Source organism: Daldinia childiae (assembly GCF_008694065.1).
Source record: "Daldinia childiae strain JS-1345 chromosome Unknown Scaffold6, whole genome shotgun sequence".
Taxonomy (NCBI): Eukaryota; Fungi; Ascomycota; class Sordariomycetes; order Xylariales; family Hypoxylaceae; genus Daldinia; species Daldinia childiae.
Window position 1 is genome coordinate 1,087,172 of NW_022984647.1, and position 16,192 is coordinate 1,103,363.

At 44.1% G+C, this 16,192-nt stretch overlaps 5 protein-coding genes across 5 annotated transcripts; 1 reads left to right on the plus strand and 4 right to left on the minus strand.

Annotated features, from left to right (window-relative positions):
- Positions 1 to 145: 145 nt before the first annotated feature.
- Positions 146 to 1,009, minus strand: GL218_06212 (putative had-superfamily hydrolase protein; the record flags this gene model as incomplete). The annotated part of the gene is made up of 2 exons (XM_033582915.1): positions 146 to 899; positions 960 to 1,009. 2 exons carry the CDS (start codon positions 1,007 to 1,009, stop codon positions 146 to 148), a joined length of 804 nt encoding a protein of 267 aa, XP_033434103.1.
- A 560-nt stretch (positions 1,010 to 1,569) lies between these two features.
- On the minus strand, positions 1,570 to 2,908 carry GL218_06213 (AB hydrolase superfamily protein B1A11.02; the record flags this gene model as incomplete). Its single annotated transcript, XM_033582916.1, has 4 exons — positions 1,570 to 2,163; positions 2,244 to 2,304; positions 2,426 to 2,784; positions 2,846 to 2,908. 4 exons carry the CDS (start codon positions 2,906 to 2,908, stop codon positions 1,570 to 1,572), a joined length of 1,077 nt encoding a protein of 358 aa, XP_033434102.1.
- Positions 2,909 to 3,893: 985 nt separating this feature from the next.
- Positions 3,894 to 4,394, minus strand: GL218_06214 (uncharacterized protein; the record flags this gene model as incomplete). Its single annotated transcript, XM_033582917.1, has 1 exon — positions 3,894 to 4,394. The coding sequence occupies one exon, from the start codon at positions 4,392 to 4,394 to the stop codon at positions 3,894 to 3,896; it is 501 nt and encodes a 166-aa protein (XP_033434101.1).
- A 2,073-nt stretch (positions 4,395 to 6,467) lies between these two features.
- Positions 6,468 to 6,921, plus strand: GL218_06215 (uncharacterized protein; the record flags this gene model as incomplete). The annotated part of the gene is made up of 2 exons (XM_033582918.1): positions 6,468 to 6,611; positions 6,679 to 6,921. 2 exons carry the CDS (start codon positions 6,468 to 6,470, stop codon positions 6,919 to 6,921), a joined length of 387 nt encoding a protein of 128 aa, XP_033434100.1.
- Positions 6,922 to 12,550: 5,629 nt separating this feature from the next.
- On the minus strand, positions 12,551 to 13,273 carry GL218_06216 (uncharacterized protein; the record flags this gene model as incomplete). Its single annotated transcript, XM_033582919.1, has 1 exon — positions 12,551 to 13,273. The coding sequence occupies one exon, from the start codon at positions 13,271 to 13,273 to the stop codon at positions 12,551 to 12,553; it is 723 nt and encodes a 240-aa protein (XP_033434099.1).
- Between the last annotated feature and the right edge of the window lie 2,919 nt (positions 13,274 to 16,192).

Below are 16,192 nucleotides of genomic sequence, written 5' to 3' on the forward strand. Positions count from 1 at the left end.
GATAATGTCTTATTTGGTCATAAGAAATAAGTTATACACTTTGGCGTCACTATCACCGTAGTTCTTACACGGAGGGTCTTTATTTCTGTATTTCTCTTCATCTACAACCTACCCCATTACCCCTATCTATGCAATCCCCTATCCATCACGACTTCTCCTTCGCAGCAAACTGCCTCTCAACCTCGTCCGCAAAATCCCCCAAAGTATCAAACCGCCATCCAAACGCCACCTTATCCTTCAATTCCGTATAACTGCCCCCCACCCCCTGCGCGTCCTCGCGCTCCCCACCCCTCGATATCCACACGCTCGGTAGCCCCAGCTCCTTCGCCGGCACATGATCCGCCGTCAAGCTGCGCGCGACATGCAGCAGCTCGCCCGCGTCCCTGTCGACGCCGAGATCCGCGCGCAGGTGGCTAAACAGATACTCGAAGTTCTTGTGCGACGGCTTGTACGACCCGATGTCCTGCGCCGTGTAGACGGCGTCGAAGCGCGCGGGCGCCAACCGCTGGTCGACGGTCGCGGCGATGTTGTTGTTGTCGACGTTGGACAGGATGGCGAGCTTGTAGCGCTTCTGCAGCTTCAGCAGCCCGGGGATGGTGTCGGCGAACGGCGCCCACGACCCGGGCGAGTTGCCGAAGGGCTCGGCGATGCTGTCGGGCAGCCCGGGGAGCTGCAGCTCGTCGCGCGCGAAGGCGGTGATGGATTGGGCGAGGATCTCGTTGTATGGAAATGTGGGGTGCTTGTGCTCGTAGACGTTGGTGATGGCGTTGAGGCGCCGTATGGCTTCTGTTGGTGGGTCGGTGTTTAAGGGGTGTGTGGGCGCGAGCTGCGAGGTTAGGATCCGGACGGTGCTTATGAAGCCGGTTTCCCAGTCGATGAGTGTGCCGTAGCAGTCGAAGCTGGGGGAGTTTAGTATATTATTGACATGTAGATATTGGTTGAAGGAGGAGCTTGTTCACCTTAGAGCTTTGAAGTTTGTTAGGTCGGGATATTTACTTTCGGACGCCATCCTTTCTTAAGTCAAGTCAAGTATATTAAGAGATGGATTGGAACTAGATAGATATTTCAATTGATATGTAGATGTTTTAGAGATAGTTTAACAGGTATCTATTCGTATATAAATTCCTTTTGAAGCCCAAAAATTCATTCATAGATTCCTCATCCCCTTGAAGGTTTTGCTGGCGTCACTCACGCCTTTATGTACGAGATATTACATCACATACCTTGATTGTGCAGGCCCCTCACAGCTGTCTCCAAAAATCCCCAGCTCTATATGCACGATGCTCTATAAAGTGCGGAGGAGCAGCAAATCATCGCGCTAGCTCTTGATGTACAATAGCTAATTGCCGTATTGGGTAGATCTAAGGTTACCTTCTCCAAGTTTTAGGGAGGTGAATGATGACAAGGGCGCGAATGATCGCCGGAAAGCGGAGATCAGGGTAATGTTGAAATTCGGTGCTTCTGAATGAGACTGTAACAATTTAACAATATTCAAATTCATGTGTCCATTCTATGTAATAGGCCGGCTCGAGGCGCTTTAACCCCTGAGCGATATCCGAAGCGGGTTCATTATTTCTGCTCAAGTAGCCATTTCACACCCTGGACGGTATCTTCCACAAACTCACGGCTTCTTTCCAGTTGCGGCCAATTGGTCCAAAAGTAATGGCCGAATCCCTTATACAAGTCTAGCCGTGTTTTTACGCTTACCTCCTCTCTTAAAATCTTCTCATAAATCAAAGCTTCATCTCTCAGGGGATCTAGCCCGCAGACCTGAAAGTATGCAGGTGGCAGCGCGCGGTGTCCGCCTTCAAGTCCCCCATACAGGAAGGGTACCATGCGCGGATCGGACCATGATGCTTTGAGGGTCTGAGCCACTTGCTCGGCGAATTCGGCGCCAGCTTTGATCTTGAGCACCGGGTCTATGTTAGACGTGACATCTGGATGTGAAAGGTACTCTGATCGATATTGTGGCGAGATCAATGCTGGAGGAGTCAGACACATTATCGCCGGTACGCAGAGGTATTGACCTGTTAAGGGTGGGTTGAGTTTCTCGTCCCGTGCTATGTGCGCGAGAACAGCCGTGATGTTACCTCCGGCTGAACCACCGCCGATGATGAAGCCAAGAGAAGGGTCTGCGCCGAGAGATGCTGCATTTTGCGCTGCCTGTACAGGGTAGTGGTAAGCACATGGAGGGTTGCGTAAATAGATGACGGGTAGGTAGAAAAATATAAAGGAATACTTACCCATTTCAACGCATCCCAGCTATCATCAATCCAAGTAGGGAAAAGGTGTTCCGGACCTAGACTATTATTATACATGTTCTATTAACTTCCAATACTATATTCATGTTTGAAACACTTCGTGGCTTCTACCTGTACACGAAGCATCCGCATTGTTACCAAAACGTCTCACTTAACTCACTTACCGATAGTCGACATTGACGCAGATAGCCCCTAGATCGCGACTGAAAAGCCGGCAATTGGTCTCTTCGTCGCTCAAATCACCCATGCTCCACCCGCCCTCGTGATACATCACGACTAAGGGGCTTCCTTGCGTGGGCTTCACAACAGGGCGATAGATGCGCACCGTGATCTCGCTGCCATCACGCACGGGTATCTTGCGGTCCTCCTCGCTAACCTGCTCCGGTATTGGCCCTGGAACATAGCGGAGGTGGTGTTTTTCACGCAGAGTAGTGGCCCGGTGTGCGCGTTGCGCCGAATGGGACTCATCTCCGTAATACGGATCGGAAGGCAGTGGGTCCCGGACCGGACTACGGGCTAGTGCCTGTTGTCATGTCGGCAAGTCCTCTTAGAATATGAGATGCTTATCTCGGATAGAAACTCACGTCTACCATGGCTGGGTCCATTATTCCGTAAGAGAGGAGCTCTTCTTTAGTACGAGGCGCCATCGTTGATGTCGTCTAGATACGCTAGAGTGAAAAAAAAAACATATGTAACGGCCGAAATAAGGCTGACTCGGGAATAGTTACGCTTACAATATTACCTGTCGGGGTCGTCGAGAGCAGAATGTAAGGGAACGAGGAGCAAACCTCGGCCGAATGTGTGATGATATCATTTCGCTTCTTTCCCAAGCTTTATTCTGATATAGTGATATGGATGGTGAATTATTTTGGGAATGATGCTATTACGATATCGATATTTACCATTTTATCGGATACATCTACGAAATTGACATATCGTCATATGGTGTAATTCGTAGATGCTTCGTTCTATTGAAAAAAAAAATCTGTTTAAATCTCAACCAACAGACTTCGACGTGGCAGTACGATTAGGTAAATAAAACTCAAAATACCAACTGAAGGTCGGTCAAGCTAGTTCACGGAGGGATGGTTGAGCCGTATCGACCGACACTTTTCGGCCGAATCCCCCGCAATCGATCGGGACTGAGATTTACGCATAATGACTTTCGGGTAAGCTGACGAGCTTAATCCGAGGATCAAGGAGCAGGTAGCATGAAAAGGGAATTGTGACTTCCTGAATAGGCGTTACACATATAAGTCAGGACCGATGGTTGGTAGTTTCGTACTTGATGAGCAGCACGGTGATAACTCATGCGGTGTCTTAAAGTGATATCCTAGTTGTCGTTGAACAGCTTACTCAGCCCGGACGACTACATTGAATACCTCTTTGGCCAGGTGTGAGACTAACTCTCCGTATCGTCCTTTTGATCGGCGAGCGGCATCCAGGTTCTCGGTTCCCCGCAGAGTCAAGGTTAAGCTTCGAAGTAAGACAGTTAAGTTTATAATGGCAAATATCTACTCGATTGCAACCCTCCATTTTATTCGTGTAACAGCGGTGTGAGAATGATCTATTTATTCTCCGAGATGGTAACTAATTGTGTACATTGTCACATCTACCTGAACGGTATAGTGTCTATGCGGAGAAAGTCTTGACGGCGGCAACAACACAGCAAACCCAACCAGCCAAATCCACCGTCAATGTCCTCCAATTATGAACATAGAGCCAGCTCCTAAGCTCACTCACATTCTTCTCCTTGGCGTCGCCGGTGATGGCTCGGATGTGAGGAAGAACGAAAGGGAAGTATACTTGGTGGCCAATCGCGAACGCGATGGCACCAGAGTACCAAATGAACGAGCCGCGTTCGTGTAGTAGGTTGTCCGATGCGTACCATAAGTTAGCCGCAGACGACACGATGGTGATGAAGACTAGGCCAACTACCCGAGGCGCGCCCCGGTCGAAGAAGGTGCTGAAGTAAGACGGCAAAAGTTGATTGACCAAGTCCCGTTTGCTTGGGTCGAGGAATAGTTGTAGAAACTCGTACTGGTCCCAGCCGAACCATAGCGAGCAGGTAGACGAAATGGCGGGGGTGATACGGAGCAGCGCAATAGGATCGAAGAATAAACCCGATGCCATTTTCGTAGCCGCCGAGACTTCGGTCTTGTGAAAAAGGTATAGTTTAGGTGCTGTATGTGTCGTTTACTAGACACTACCGATTTGGAGGATAAGTAAGCTTACGATAGAATTTGATAATTGAGTGTAGGTACGATGAGGACTAGATGGGCTACATCATAACCTTTATGCGATGCTATATATCCAAAGGATCTTTTTTTCGATGCGGTCAGCTTCGAATGAAGTCTAGGGGTCTTCAAACACATCGCAACTCACATCTAATAATAGTTGCTATTCCAGGGACAGTAAATTAGACTAACAATCCTACAATACCGTAGCGTTGATAATTCATCTACATCTCCCTATTATCTATTCTTTCCGTGAAAGTGTTTCCCATGTCTACCGAGGTAGGTACCTAAGGTAGGTAGGTAGCATTAACTTGAGAGTCCTATGAGCGTAGCTGAGCTTCTGCATAAATACTGATCCTACAATGACGAGGTTCGAATTCTAGATGGAACTAAAAACTGAAGTTAGGGGTAAGTATGGAATCCTTCTTGTTGCGTAATATCATAGTAGAATTAGGATTGAGGCGTGGTAGTGATGTGTTTACAAGCTAAGGAAATTTAATAGGGCATCAGTGTTCACGATCTTAAACTCCCACAATCTAGAACTTGATACTGTCATTAGCCCCTATTGAGATTTGACTGCCGTTGCATTGCATGCATAAGTGTCGGTAATAAGTATTACTTAAATGACTAGGTGCATAGTAGATTCTCACCATTTTCGTATAAGCTGAAGGATAGTAGTTCTAGTTAATGTTTTTTGGAACTCATCGGTAGTTGGATGCAACTGTGCCTGGCAGTAAGATGATATGCTTACAGGCTGCTGCAGCTCGGTATCGTTAACGCAGCTCTGCAGGTCACTTATAGTGGGGTACCTGAAAGTCCCTTAGGGCTGTGCAACTTACCAAGTTCAGGGGTGCTTTAGCCCCCGCGGGGTAGAAAACCTCCAATCGCAACGAGCACCTGAAATCTACAAACATCAATCATAAACAACATTATCTACCAACGATCATCACTGTAGGTACCTAACTCAATATATCCATTTAGGTACATGAAATTCATAAATATATTCGTTTTAAGATAGTTTTCTCTTGAAACTATCTATATATAGTATAATATAGTAATACCTACTCGTCCCAACTACGAACGCATGAAGTTGAAGTTGAGTGGTATATCTTCTTAACAATGTTTTACCTCAAAATGAGCTCTCGAAGGTTGTCTTACGTCAGAAACTAATTATGCCCGACTTTGACCAACTCCCTGTGTAAAGTAACATCACATTGTACTATTAGGCTGCTTCGACATATTGACGTGCCTATTGGTGCCATGTTCTCAGGTTAGTAGACCGGTATGGTACGTCCAAATTCTTCCAACTTGCAAAAGAGTATACTTACGCCAGTTGCGTTGTAGATTACCTAAGGAATGAAGACTTAGGCTACTATGCCTTCCCATATGAATCTTTCCAACTCGATAGATTAAATAGTACTTGGGTACCTGATCTCCTTTATTTGGACTATGTCATTTTATTTATTGGTAGGTACTATCTATTCTCATCAATCTAGTGTTGATAGCTAAGCACTCAGATACGTATAGATATATTCGTCTTATAGGACTTCTATTAGGTAATGTGGAACGAGTGGTTAAGCCTATCAACGTCGTCTTGTATGACAAGCTTCGAGATCTACTTTCCCCTTACAACTTCTATGTACGTAAGCACACACATAATGGGAATCGCATGAATCAAACATCTCGACCGAGTTCGGTCATCGGCTGAAAGCTTGAGAGAACTGTCAGATATTGCGCATGAATATGATGACAGGAGCAACTACGATGTAACTAACATGATGTATCCAAGGAAAGTAGTAGAAATTATATAGAATACAATCACGTCGTCGTTAAGTATAAAGATAGAGATATCTGCCGCCTCTGAGTAGTGATATTTTACAAAACAGCATCCTCATTCACTTCTATCAATCAACACTCAATACTCAACACTCATCACTCATAACAACTTACAACAAATACAATCTTCAAGATGTCTGGACTTATCAAGTACACTGTCGAGCACTACAAGAAGGCTGGCGTCTCAGACGCCGACTTCGTCAAATGGTTCAAGGAGGTCCAAGTCGCCAACGGCCTTCCCTTGATCAAGAAGCACGGTATCGTCAAGTACGCCATTGTAAGTCCTCCTAATATATATCGACCACCCAAACACAACCTTCAGTTTACTAACCAGAAGATAATAGCACTTCCGCGACGCTCAGCTGAGCACCGCATTCCGAGCTGAGCTGGACAAGGTCCGCCCTGAGTGGGAGGTCAGCGACGCCGACATCACCATCGAGTACTACCTGCCCGACATCTACTTGATCCAGAACCTCCTCGCCGACCCCGAGTGGGAGAGCAAGGCCGCCAAGGACCAAGGCAGCTTCGTCGACCTATCCAGGTCCACCATCCACATCGGCCACGAGACCGTCTACTTGGAGAACTAAGTCAAGGCTGAAAGGAATCGGGCTTGGAAGTGTTAGATACCTAGTCACGATGTATATGAGATGTCACGATGCTGCTTTGGATGATATCTAGAAATATAGAGATCGATTGCCACTACTTTATGTCTTCAACGTGAACTATTATGAATGATAGGATCTTACTGGTGCAAACCAGATCTTAGAGACGTAACAACCTCCGATTTGAAGGATATCTATCCTATTCGTCGATAATCTTGACGATGCCCTGTAATGAGTACCTAGGTATATCTAATTTATCTCAAAAACAACGTCGTAATTGCCAACTAGCAATTACGCCTTATATGTGACATAGTTCTAGTAAGATAAGGACTGAAATAAGTATGCATTTTGTCAGGGTATAAGTGACACTAGTATGAATCAGGCATAGATCCCCATAGAATAGATATATAAGGGGCGCTGCGCGCCCCTCGAAAGAGAGTAGAAGGTTAAGCGTTAATAGATTCATACTACTACGCGGCTACTATACAGCAGCTTTGCTGCTGCTTCTATCATTCACTCTACGTATGACAACCATCAAGGGGTATCTCTGACACATTTACTCCGGGGTCTGTCTTGGTTGGTCACAATTTTCGTTTTATCATAAAATCGAAAACGTACCTATATAAGTTGTGTGTAGTAGTAGTATCTGTTGTAGCAGTATCGAATGTTACATTTGACATTATACTATTGGAACCTAACAGGGTCGGTTCTGACCCCCTCTGCGATGACCATGCAACTAGATACTTTTCAAATACTAAAGTACTGTTAGAATTGATTTGTTTATAGGTGTATGAAGGCGTATGATTCTTGCGTTAGGTAGAAACTTTGCTAAGTCTATGTAAAGTCACTCGTTATTATTTAGTAATATCATTTTCTATATTTTAACCCCTATTTCCTATGGTGAGTAGGTAGTTTCCGACATTTATTCAAATATTCTTCCAGTTTACTATTCGGCATATCATCATGTCTGCCACAGAACATGACATGCTCCCGGAAATCATGTCGGGTTGTGTATCCTCGGGAATATTGTCCCCGACAGCTAGATTCTGGACAATGATACGTCACGTCTAACGCAAATCGTTCCCAGCGTTCAGTTTCTGCTCGTTCGTGTCGGATGGTAACGAGTTCCCTTGCCATATTGAGAATTTTCTCCTCAATGCTAGGTTGAGATAGATAATCGTCTGTTTCTCTCTTAATTCTATCAAGTGTTGATTTGCCTGAATTGGGCGGATCCCAGTCATCCAAAGCAACTTTCGCAAGTGCTCCCTCAACGTTGAGCCTCCATCGATGCTTAATCTGTAGAGTAACACATTCGTTGTTCCATCCTTGTACACCGTTTGGGCCTTCTGTATCAGTCATGAAACGCCGGACGCCATGGAAGAGTTCGAACCATTTCTTCAAAGCTTCTCTTTTCCGTCTGCCGGAGTCCACAATTCCATCATTGAAACTTTGGCGGCGAGAAGTTCCTCCTTCTTGGTTCTCATTTTCTTTCGTCTTTAAGCCACAGCCTATACTAATAAATATTCTGGGGGAATAGCCATGAAGAGCCCGGACCTCTTCAAGAACTCGGAGAGATGGGTTATTGGCGAAGACACCACCGTCAAAATGTTCTTTATCACCTATCTTGATAGGTTCGAAGTACGACGGGGCAGCAGATGTCGCGCGCGCAACCTGCCATATTGGTATCGTGTGAGCAAATGAAGGATTCATGGGCCGGTATGTGTCATTAGACGTATTTATCCTAGACTCATGACTGTAACTCCTCCATAGGTATCCCATATCTATGCCTTCTTTCTTATCGACCGAGAAAGAAAATACTATACTACACATTTTATTAGTTAGTATGATTTGTAGACGGATTTAGGTCTAGCTTGTGAGAGGATTGAATAGAGATTTGTTACATACGTCCTGGTCCGGTCTTTACGATACTTGAATAATTCCATCTCTGCTTGATAGTATGGTAGAGTTTTGTCGTGCTCCGTTATCTTGTTGTGAATAATCCGCTTGAATGCATTTCTAGCTTTCTTCGATGGATACTTGGCTCTGGGAAACCAAAGACCAGACCTCGCGTGCCACCATCTTGCTTTTCCAAATACGCTGTCCCCAAACATCTTGTACTGCTGGAGAGCTTCGTCTACGGTCATGCGGAGCCTACCGAGCATAATAGCTGATAAACTAGAGGTATTATATTAGCATACCAAGGGGTGTCCTGTAGTAACCCCCACTTACCCTCCTGTGGATGTGCCTGCTATGTAGTCAAAATAATGGCAAGGCAAAAAGTCGTCAAGAGTGCTTTCATTGGAGGTCGTTGTACTAGAGGTGCGGGCTCCCATCCATGGGTAATCCCTACTAGAGCAGATAATGCTGTTGGAGCCCTCTGTTTCAATCTCTTTAATCTTTGACATCAGTGTCTTCAGGACTAAGAGGCTAGAGTAACCACGCACGCCTCCTCCATCTATGATACAACAGAAGCATCAATACGGAGACTGTTTAGACGTTTCCAATTAAATCTCTTACCAAATGTCAAAACCGTCTTCTTTGCCCATGGTCCATCCAGAACTTCATCGGAAATATCTTGATACCTTCGTAGTGGCCTGCTGGGTTCGTTTGTGGCTGAGGGGGTATGGCCCACTGGCTCAATCGCGATAGACATCAGCCACCAGATGGTGCAGAGAGGGGCAGAGAAATTGCATGAAAAGAAACGACAAGAATCTACATAGCTAATAAAATTTCTGATATTTACAGCCTTATATTGGAGCAGTGCATTGCATCGGTGTATTGAGAATTTTGGTTGGCATATCCCCGATACCTCTAATTATGAAGCCCTTGATGCCACCCCTGGGTTGGTTGTACTATGTGAGATTCCCGGGCCATTTTAATCTCTATATACTACTCTAGGCGTCTTCTATGGTGATAATCATGGCTACCAATATTCATATTTTTATTTTCGTCTCGCCTTCATGGAAGCGCTGCGGAATCCCGCTATAAAAAGTACCTAAGGTCGGTATATAAAATACTGGATTAATAAGTAGACTCAATATCAGCCTATGAAGCCCTCATAGGAGCATGATGTATACGATTGTTTCTGATGGGGCTCAAAGGAAGTAGATAGAGTCATAACTGATTCATTTTCTTCATGGTAAGCCGCATATTACATACATAGGCTGGTAGGATTTAAGACGGAGTAACGTCCGCTAAGTTCGCTAAGCCCAAGCAACTCCTTTGAAAAAGCGGTAGGCAGATCGGACACTAGAAAATGGTTGTATAACACACCAATGTTTGAGGCGCTTTGGGGGAGGTTTGATTGGATTAGGGGAATAGCACAGCACAAGAGGAATGCAATACAATGATCTCCGCCTTGCTACGCCTGTGCTTCTTCACTAGAAGTTAACGAGGCTCAGCTATGGTAGAGATAACAACTGCATACTGATAACAGACGTACAGCACGTGAATGATGACAGCAAGATAGATTCCGATAAAAATATGAGCCTGGATAATAGCAGAGCACAATTTCTGCTTCTTTTAGTTCCCCTATTAATGGCAATATATTATCACTACGATTAGTTATTGTTCCTTTTGCACTCAAGAACACCATTAGTTCGGTAGAAACAGTGTTCTGCAGGTTGAAATTTTCTATTCACACGTGCGAAAGGATGATTGGACTGGGATATGGTGAGCGAAGAAGTTTTGGGTAGTACAAATTGGAGGCATATGTCCATCGATGCTATCGTGGCGTTAGTTGGACGCCACTATGATCTCGGGCCTTTGAATGCTCATATGACTCGTATGGAATAGGTGGGTAACACGAAGTGAGCACTTATTCAGCCTACAAAATGAATCCAATTTTACAAGTACTTAGATGATGTCGACTTTTCAACCGTCAATTGTTCAGTATTACATCGACTCTCGCATCGGTGCCCTCTCGATATCCTCAATTCTTTTTATTTTTTATATTTACTGATCAACCTTGGAATTCTTGTTATTAAACAATGGTCAAGAACAGTGTTGCTGTCCTCGATCCGAAGCGTCACAAACTTGTGACGCTAGATCGTCAAAAATTTGAGGCCATAGATAAAGCAGGAGGTGAGCTTGAACGCTGTGTCAAAATGCGGTTTCCTATTCCTCAACATAGCAATGACAGGAGGTATTTATGCTAACATTACTATCCCAGCCGAGCAATACGTTGATCTTCCCCGGTTAAACCCCGTCGTTGACGTCCCTGTGTCAGGGACACCCGAAAACGAGACTGTCGCAACGGTCCACCTCTGGCGACTGGGGCTCAAATATAATATGGATAGACTGCTCGGGAATAGCAAGCAGTTATACGTTCTGAGGGATTGAATCCTGGTATTTTTGAAGAACGCGCGGGCCCGTGGATTGGTTGATTTAATTTTCAGTTAGACAATTGAAAATGCAGTCGCAAATGGCTCACTACCTCCCGTACCGGCTCCATATAGAATTATTAGATATATATACCTAGATTACGTTAAATCTAATAGTAATGTTATTGTCTTCGATGTCTTAGATCTTGTCACCGAGTCAGAGCCATCACTGCAATTACACTTCCCGGGCAATTTCGATAAATCCATAAAGGGTCCAGTTCTACGGGCCACAGAGAATGCGAAAGGGGAATATCGGTAGATTAGTATTGTTAGCTGGCTGGGTAATTATTTAAGGGGTGGCTAATTCTCCAGTCTACAACGATACGACGAAGTTTGAAATTTTACAATCGAATAACATTCTTATACTTGTGAAGGGTGGTGGCGTTGGGTTTATGTAGACAGTATAAGTTTGTTAGTTTCTTGTTTGTTTACTATAGATTCTCTCGCAAAACGATACCGTAACTGCTAACGAGCACCTTCGCATTATATTGTAACAACTTCTCAATTCGATGGAGTTACTAAATACCGACGAAATAAGACAAGAGCGATGACATTAAATAATATTTATGTACTACTTAATAATTTAGGGGGCTTAGAAAATGAGACATAAGTTAAGTCGAGAATACTTACATGTAAAATGGATTTTATTCTATTTTAACCATCATGATTTACTCGGGGAAGAACTCATATGCATACTCTTCCTTCCGTCCAGTCCAGGGCCACACTATTTCCAAGTCTCCGTTATCATTCTGGGTGAAGTTTGCTTGAGTTTCACCAATGCTTAGAATTTTGAGGTGTGGGAGGACTTTCATCACCATGTCAGCAGCCAGTTCAGTGGTATCGACGCGTTGCTTTACTACGGAACGCCCGTAACGCCTTCCACCTGGTCCTCTATAGGCGTGGCCACACCAATGTCCACCGTTAAAGCCTAGACGTAAATCTGATGAGTCGGGTAGATGTAACTGCTCGAGCTTGGGAAATCTAGAGATTATGGACAAGTATTCCTATGACTTGGTTAAAATGTAATGCGCTTATATTAACAATAGAACGTTAAAACTGACCTTGAAAAGTCGCCCTTCCTCCTTAGTTTCTTCTTTGGAATTTATGTCCTCTCTCCAATGTCTACCAGATTCCAATGGACCCTGTATCGTCAACTTTACTAGGTTAGGCATAGCCTCCAAAACTTCTGTATTTATATCAGCCAAATACGCATATAAATGATTGGGGGAAGTTTAATTACCTTCAAGTCTCTTAGGTGTCCAGTCACCTAGCATCAAGAACTCTTTAAGACTATTCACGGAAGAGGCGGCGCGCACTATATCAAACTTCGAATCGCGGTCTTCACGATCCTCGCGATACCCCTCATTCCAGCTATCGAGATGGAAATTACCGGCCTCCAGAGTCTCTAGGCCGGGACACATGGGTAGAAGGTAATGGCTCTGTGCGCTAGGAACTAGGTGTCGAATGCTAGGAAGCGTTAAATTCCGTTGTAAAAACTCGTCTCTGAAAGCTATCGTGTGGTCTGTGTCGAGTCCCCAATTCAGTCTCTCTAAATGCGGCATGGATGTCAATACTTCCGCAAACAAGCCCGGGAGTTCGGATGGCATTTCTGGGTCAACGAGCGGGTCAGAGAATTTGCCGGTATGTACGTAAATGTATACATCTAAGTATCTAACGTCCTCAAGAGCGGCGGTGCAGTTGCGCAACTCTTTAAGACGCGAAACAGCATTATCCCATCCCAACCGGTCGATACCAACTTTATTATTATCGATGTTGATGCGGCTGAAGAGATCAGTTGGGATCTCGTGCCCAGGGGATGGGTCAGTCCATAGCGGGGAAGACTTGTCACATAGAGCACTGGCGACATCAGGATACGACTCAAGCCAACCATGGTTTTCAGATAGCCATGGGTGGTCTGTATCAAGGATGAAAGTGGGGATCAGCGAGTTCGCCATTATATTTTGAAGAAGTTCGCTAAGTTGTTGGAAGTAGAATGGTAAGTCAGAAAACTTTGGCCAGGTACCTGCAACGGTAGTCGCCCCTATATATAGGCAGTAGAGAGCATGTGGCAATTTCATTGGCCAGTGTCAACTGCCAAGTAGGGGAATATGATGGTTCTCTGCTGCTGGAAAACAAAGTCAATGATCTTATAAGATATTAACTTAGATATGTAGGTACCTCTGTAAGGTAGTCTGACGCTCCGTAATACCCCTTTTAAAATATTAATTATTCCAACATGATTCGCGAGAGATGTTCTCTTGACGATTGTTATGACTCTTTGCCGATCGAAAATTGAGGGGGCTGAGGGGAGTAACAGGGGATTGCTGCCTACCTGCATAGGAGGATTTGCCCCCTATGCATTAAAGCTTTTAAACAACTATCCTCTAATTAAGAGAGATATTCATCTGATTTCAAGTATACTAACTCAGAATCTTGATACATTTTATCAAGTAAATAATGCCTCTCTCAAGTAGCTAACCCGTTCAATATTCAGATAGCCCCTAGCCCCTATCCCCTATCCCCTATCGCAATGCCAGCAACTTTCACTTGGGTATTCAAGACATTGTTATACGGTTGACTTTAATATGAAATATTATTAGAGACGATAGGCTTAAGCTTCAAGTAAAGGTTATCGAATTATTCATATCAAGTACCGATGACACTACATTAGCAATCAAGTGCACGTCCATATAAGTGCCTCCTAGAGTACCTAACCTATGTATATTTAGAGTTCTCAATTCAGGAGTTTGTTTCACCCCCTTTTCACATATCGTACTCTAGTGAATTTATGAAATTATGAGTTTCGTGAGCACACAACTCCTAAGAAAAAGAAGCATATATACGCCTTAAAAAGACAGATAAATATATGAAGATAGAATTCATCCGGATATTAGAACGATACTTCTCCCTTAGTTTCAGAGCCTAGTATTCTAGATATTCCTATCCTTCTTCCACACTCTTAGTATTTTGTAATACACACCTAGTTCCGAATGAATCGGTAGTCATTATATTATCATGCTATTAAAGCTCACGAATATGGTTCCTCTAGAGGTGTATCTTTTAGAGGGCGTAGCTGTCATAGGTCTTTTATAGTAGGCTACCACTACTCAATTTAAGAAACTTGCGCAGTCTAAAGATTCCAGGGCACTATATCCTCTCTCAGATTGGTTCTCAAGTCCCCTTTCAACGATGAAAGGGCACCTGAGAGATCGACGCAGCAGCAGACAGCGCTCTCTCTTCAGGCCACAGCAAGAGAGGTCCTCCAGCCAAAACATACTATGGTGGGTTTAAACCGGCGTAATAGGAAGGGTTTTGGAGTCGTTAATTTTATTGTTAAGAATTACTAGTAACTCTAGTGGTAGACTTAAAAATTAGATACTTTTGAGGTTGCTATGTGCACTGGCCATAAAGATCACATCATGTCACATGATATTATACCACAAACTCTACCCCCTTACTATCCCCGAAATTAAGGGGCAACAATATTGTAAATGGCCTCATTTTGGGGTGTTAAGGTCCTACTATTAGTCGTTTACATACTTATTCTTATCTATGCGTGTATACGCACTTGTCGATTTTTTCGTGTGTATGTTATATTAATACACGAGGGGGTCTCCCCATAGGTATGTTCAGTTGATCTGAGCCTTGAATCTCATAAAGTCATGTAATTATCTAAATTGTCAGGGCATTGATGTTTGCAATACATATATGGCTAGAGAATCTAGGCCTCGCCGAATACCAATGAAATCGCTTTTCTATGACTGTGTGTTGTTGACGTTCGCGCTTCGACTTAGCATGGTTTCCATCCTTGGTCAAGAATTTATTTCGATATAATAACTTGGTTTAAATATGTTGTGAAGATATATCTACTAAAAGATAAGTAGGCAGTTGCTTGGGTATAGAATGAGCACACAACTTCATTTCCGCTTGAACGCCATATTCATACATCATAGGCTTTCTAACATGCAAATTAAGGTAGGATAGTTTTATACGCCGCATTTCTTCAGGGAGATTTATAAGAACCAGCTTTCCTTCTGACCCTGTCGTTAGACATAGTAGTAATAAACTTATCTAAGTGACTCAGATCCACTAAGCTACTGCCGTTCCGGGTCCCGATCTGTCGAGCTGTCACTATAATGTTTAACTGGCTTTAGAGGATATGTATCAGAGATGCTCTCGTCAACACGAATCCAGCTCCTAGACGCCTGTGGATCTTCGACTTCGGGCCAATCATGTACTGGCATGTTCGGATGGGGACCCCTTGCCTGATTCCCGCTAACGCCCCGGGTTCTAGTCGAATTCGCAACTGATAACCCGTACCAATTTCGAATTGCCCTTATAGCCTTAGAATCGTCGCTAAAGAGGGGCCCAAGTGTAGGGAGGCAGGCACAGAGGATAGCTACACCTGACTGTATTTCTCCCCATAGTATAAGGACACTAAAGTCAACTGTAAAGTTATTAGTATGTCTGAGAGATGTAGGTAATAACTAAAAGAGCAACTTACAATTCTTGGTTGGGTCTGGAAGTGGATATATTGCTGTCAAGCGAACGATGCTTGCAACACAAACGCTATGCTTGTTAGTTTAAGCCGACCTAGGAACTTCAAGCAACTTACAGTCCTCCCAATACAAAAATAACCAAAAGAGAGATCCTCCTGGTCATAGATAACTGGAGCTTTTTCAACATGCCAAAAGGAATGCAGAGGATTACCACATCTAGGAGTAGATTCGTTGTTTCATACCCTAGAAGGAAGTCGGTTGAATTGAGGCAATACAGTTCCGAGTTAAGCTGAGTCCAGAACGCATCGATAGGGTCGCATTGAAATGTTATGATCGATATAGAGACAATGAACCAGATGATACATAAAACGGCTG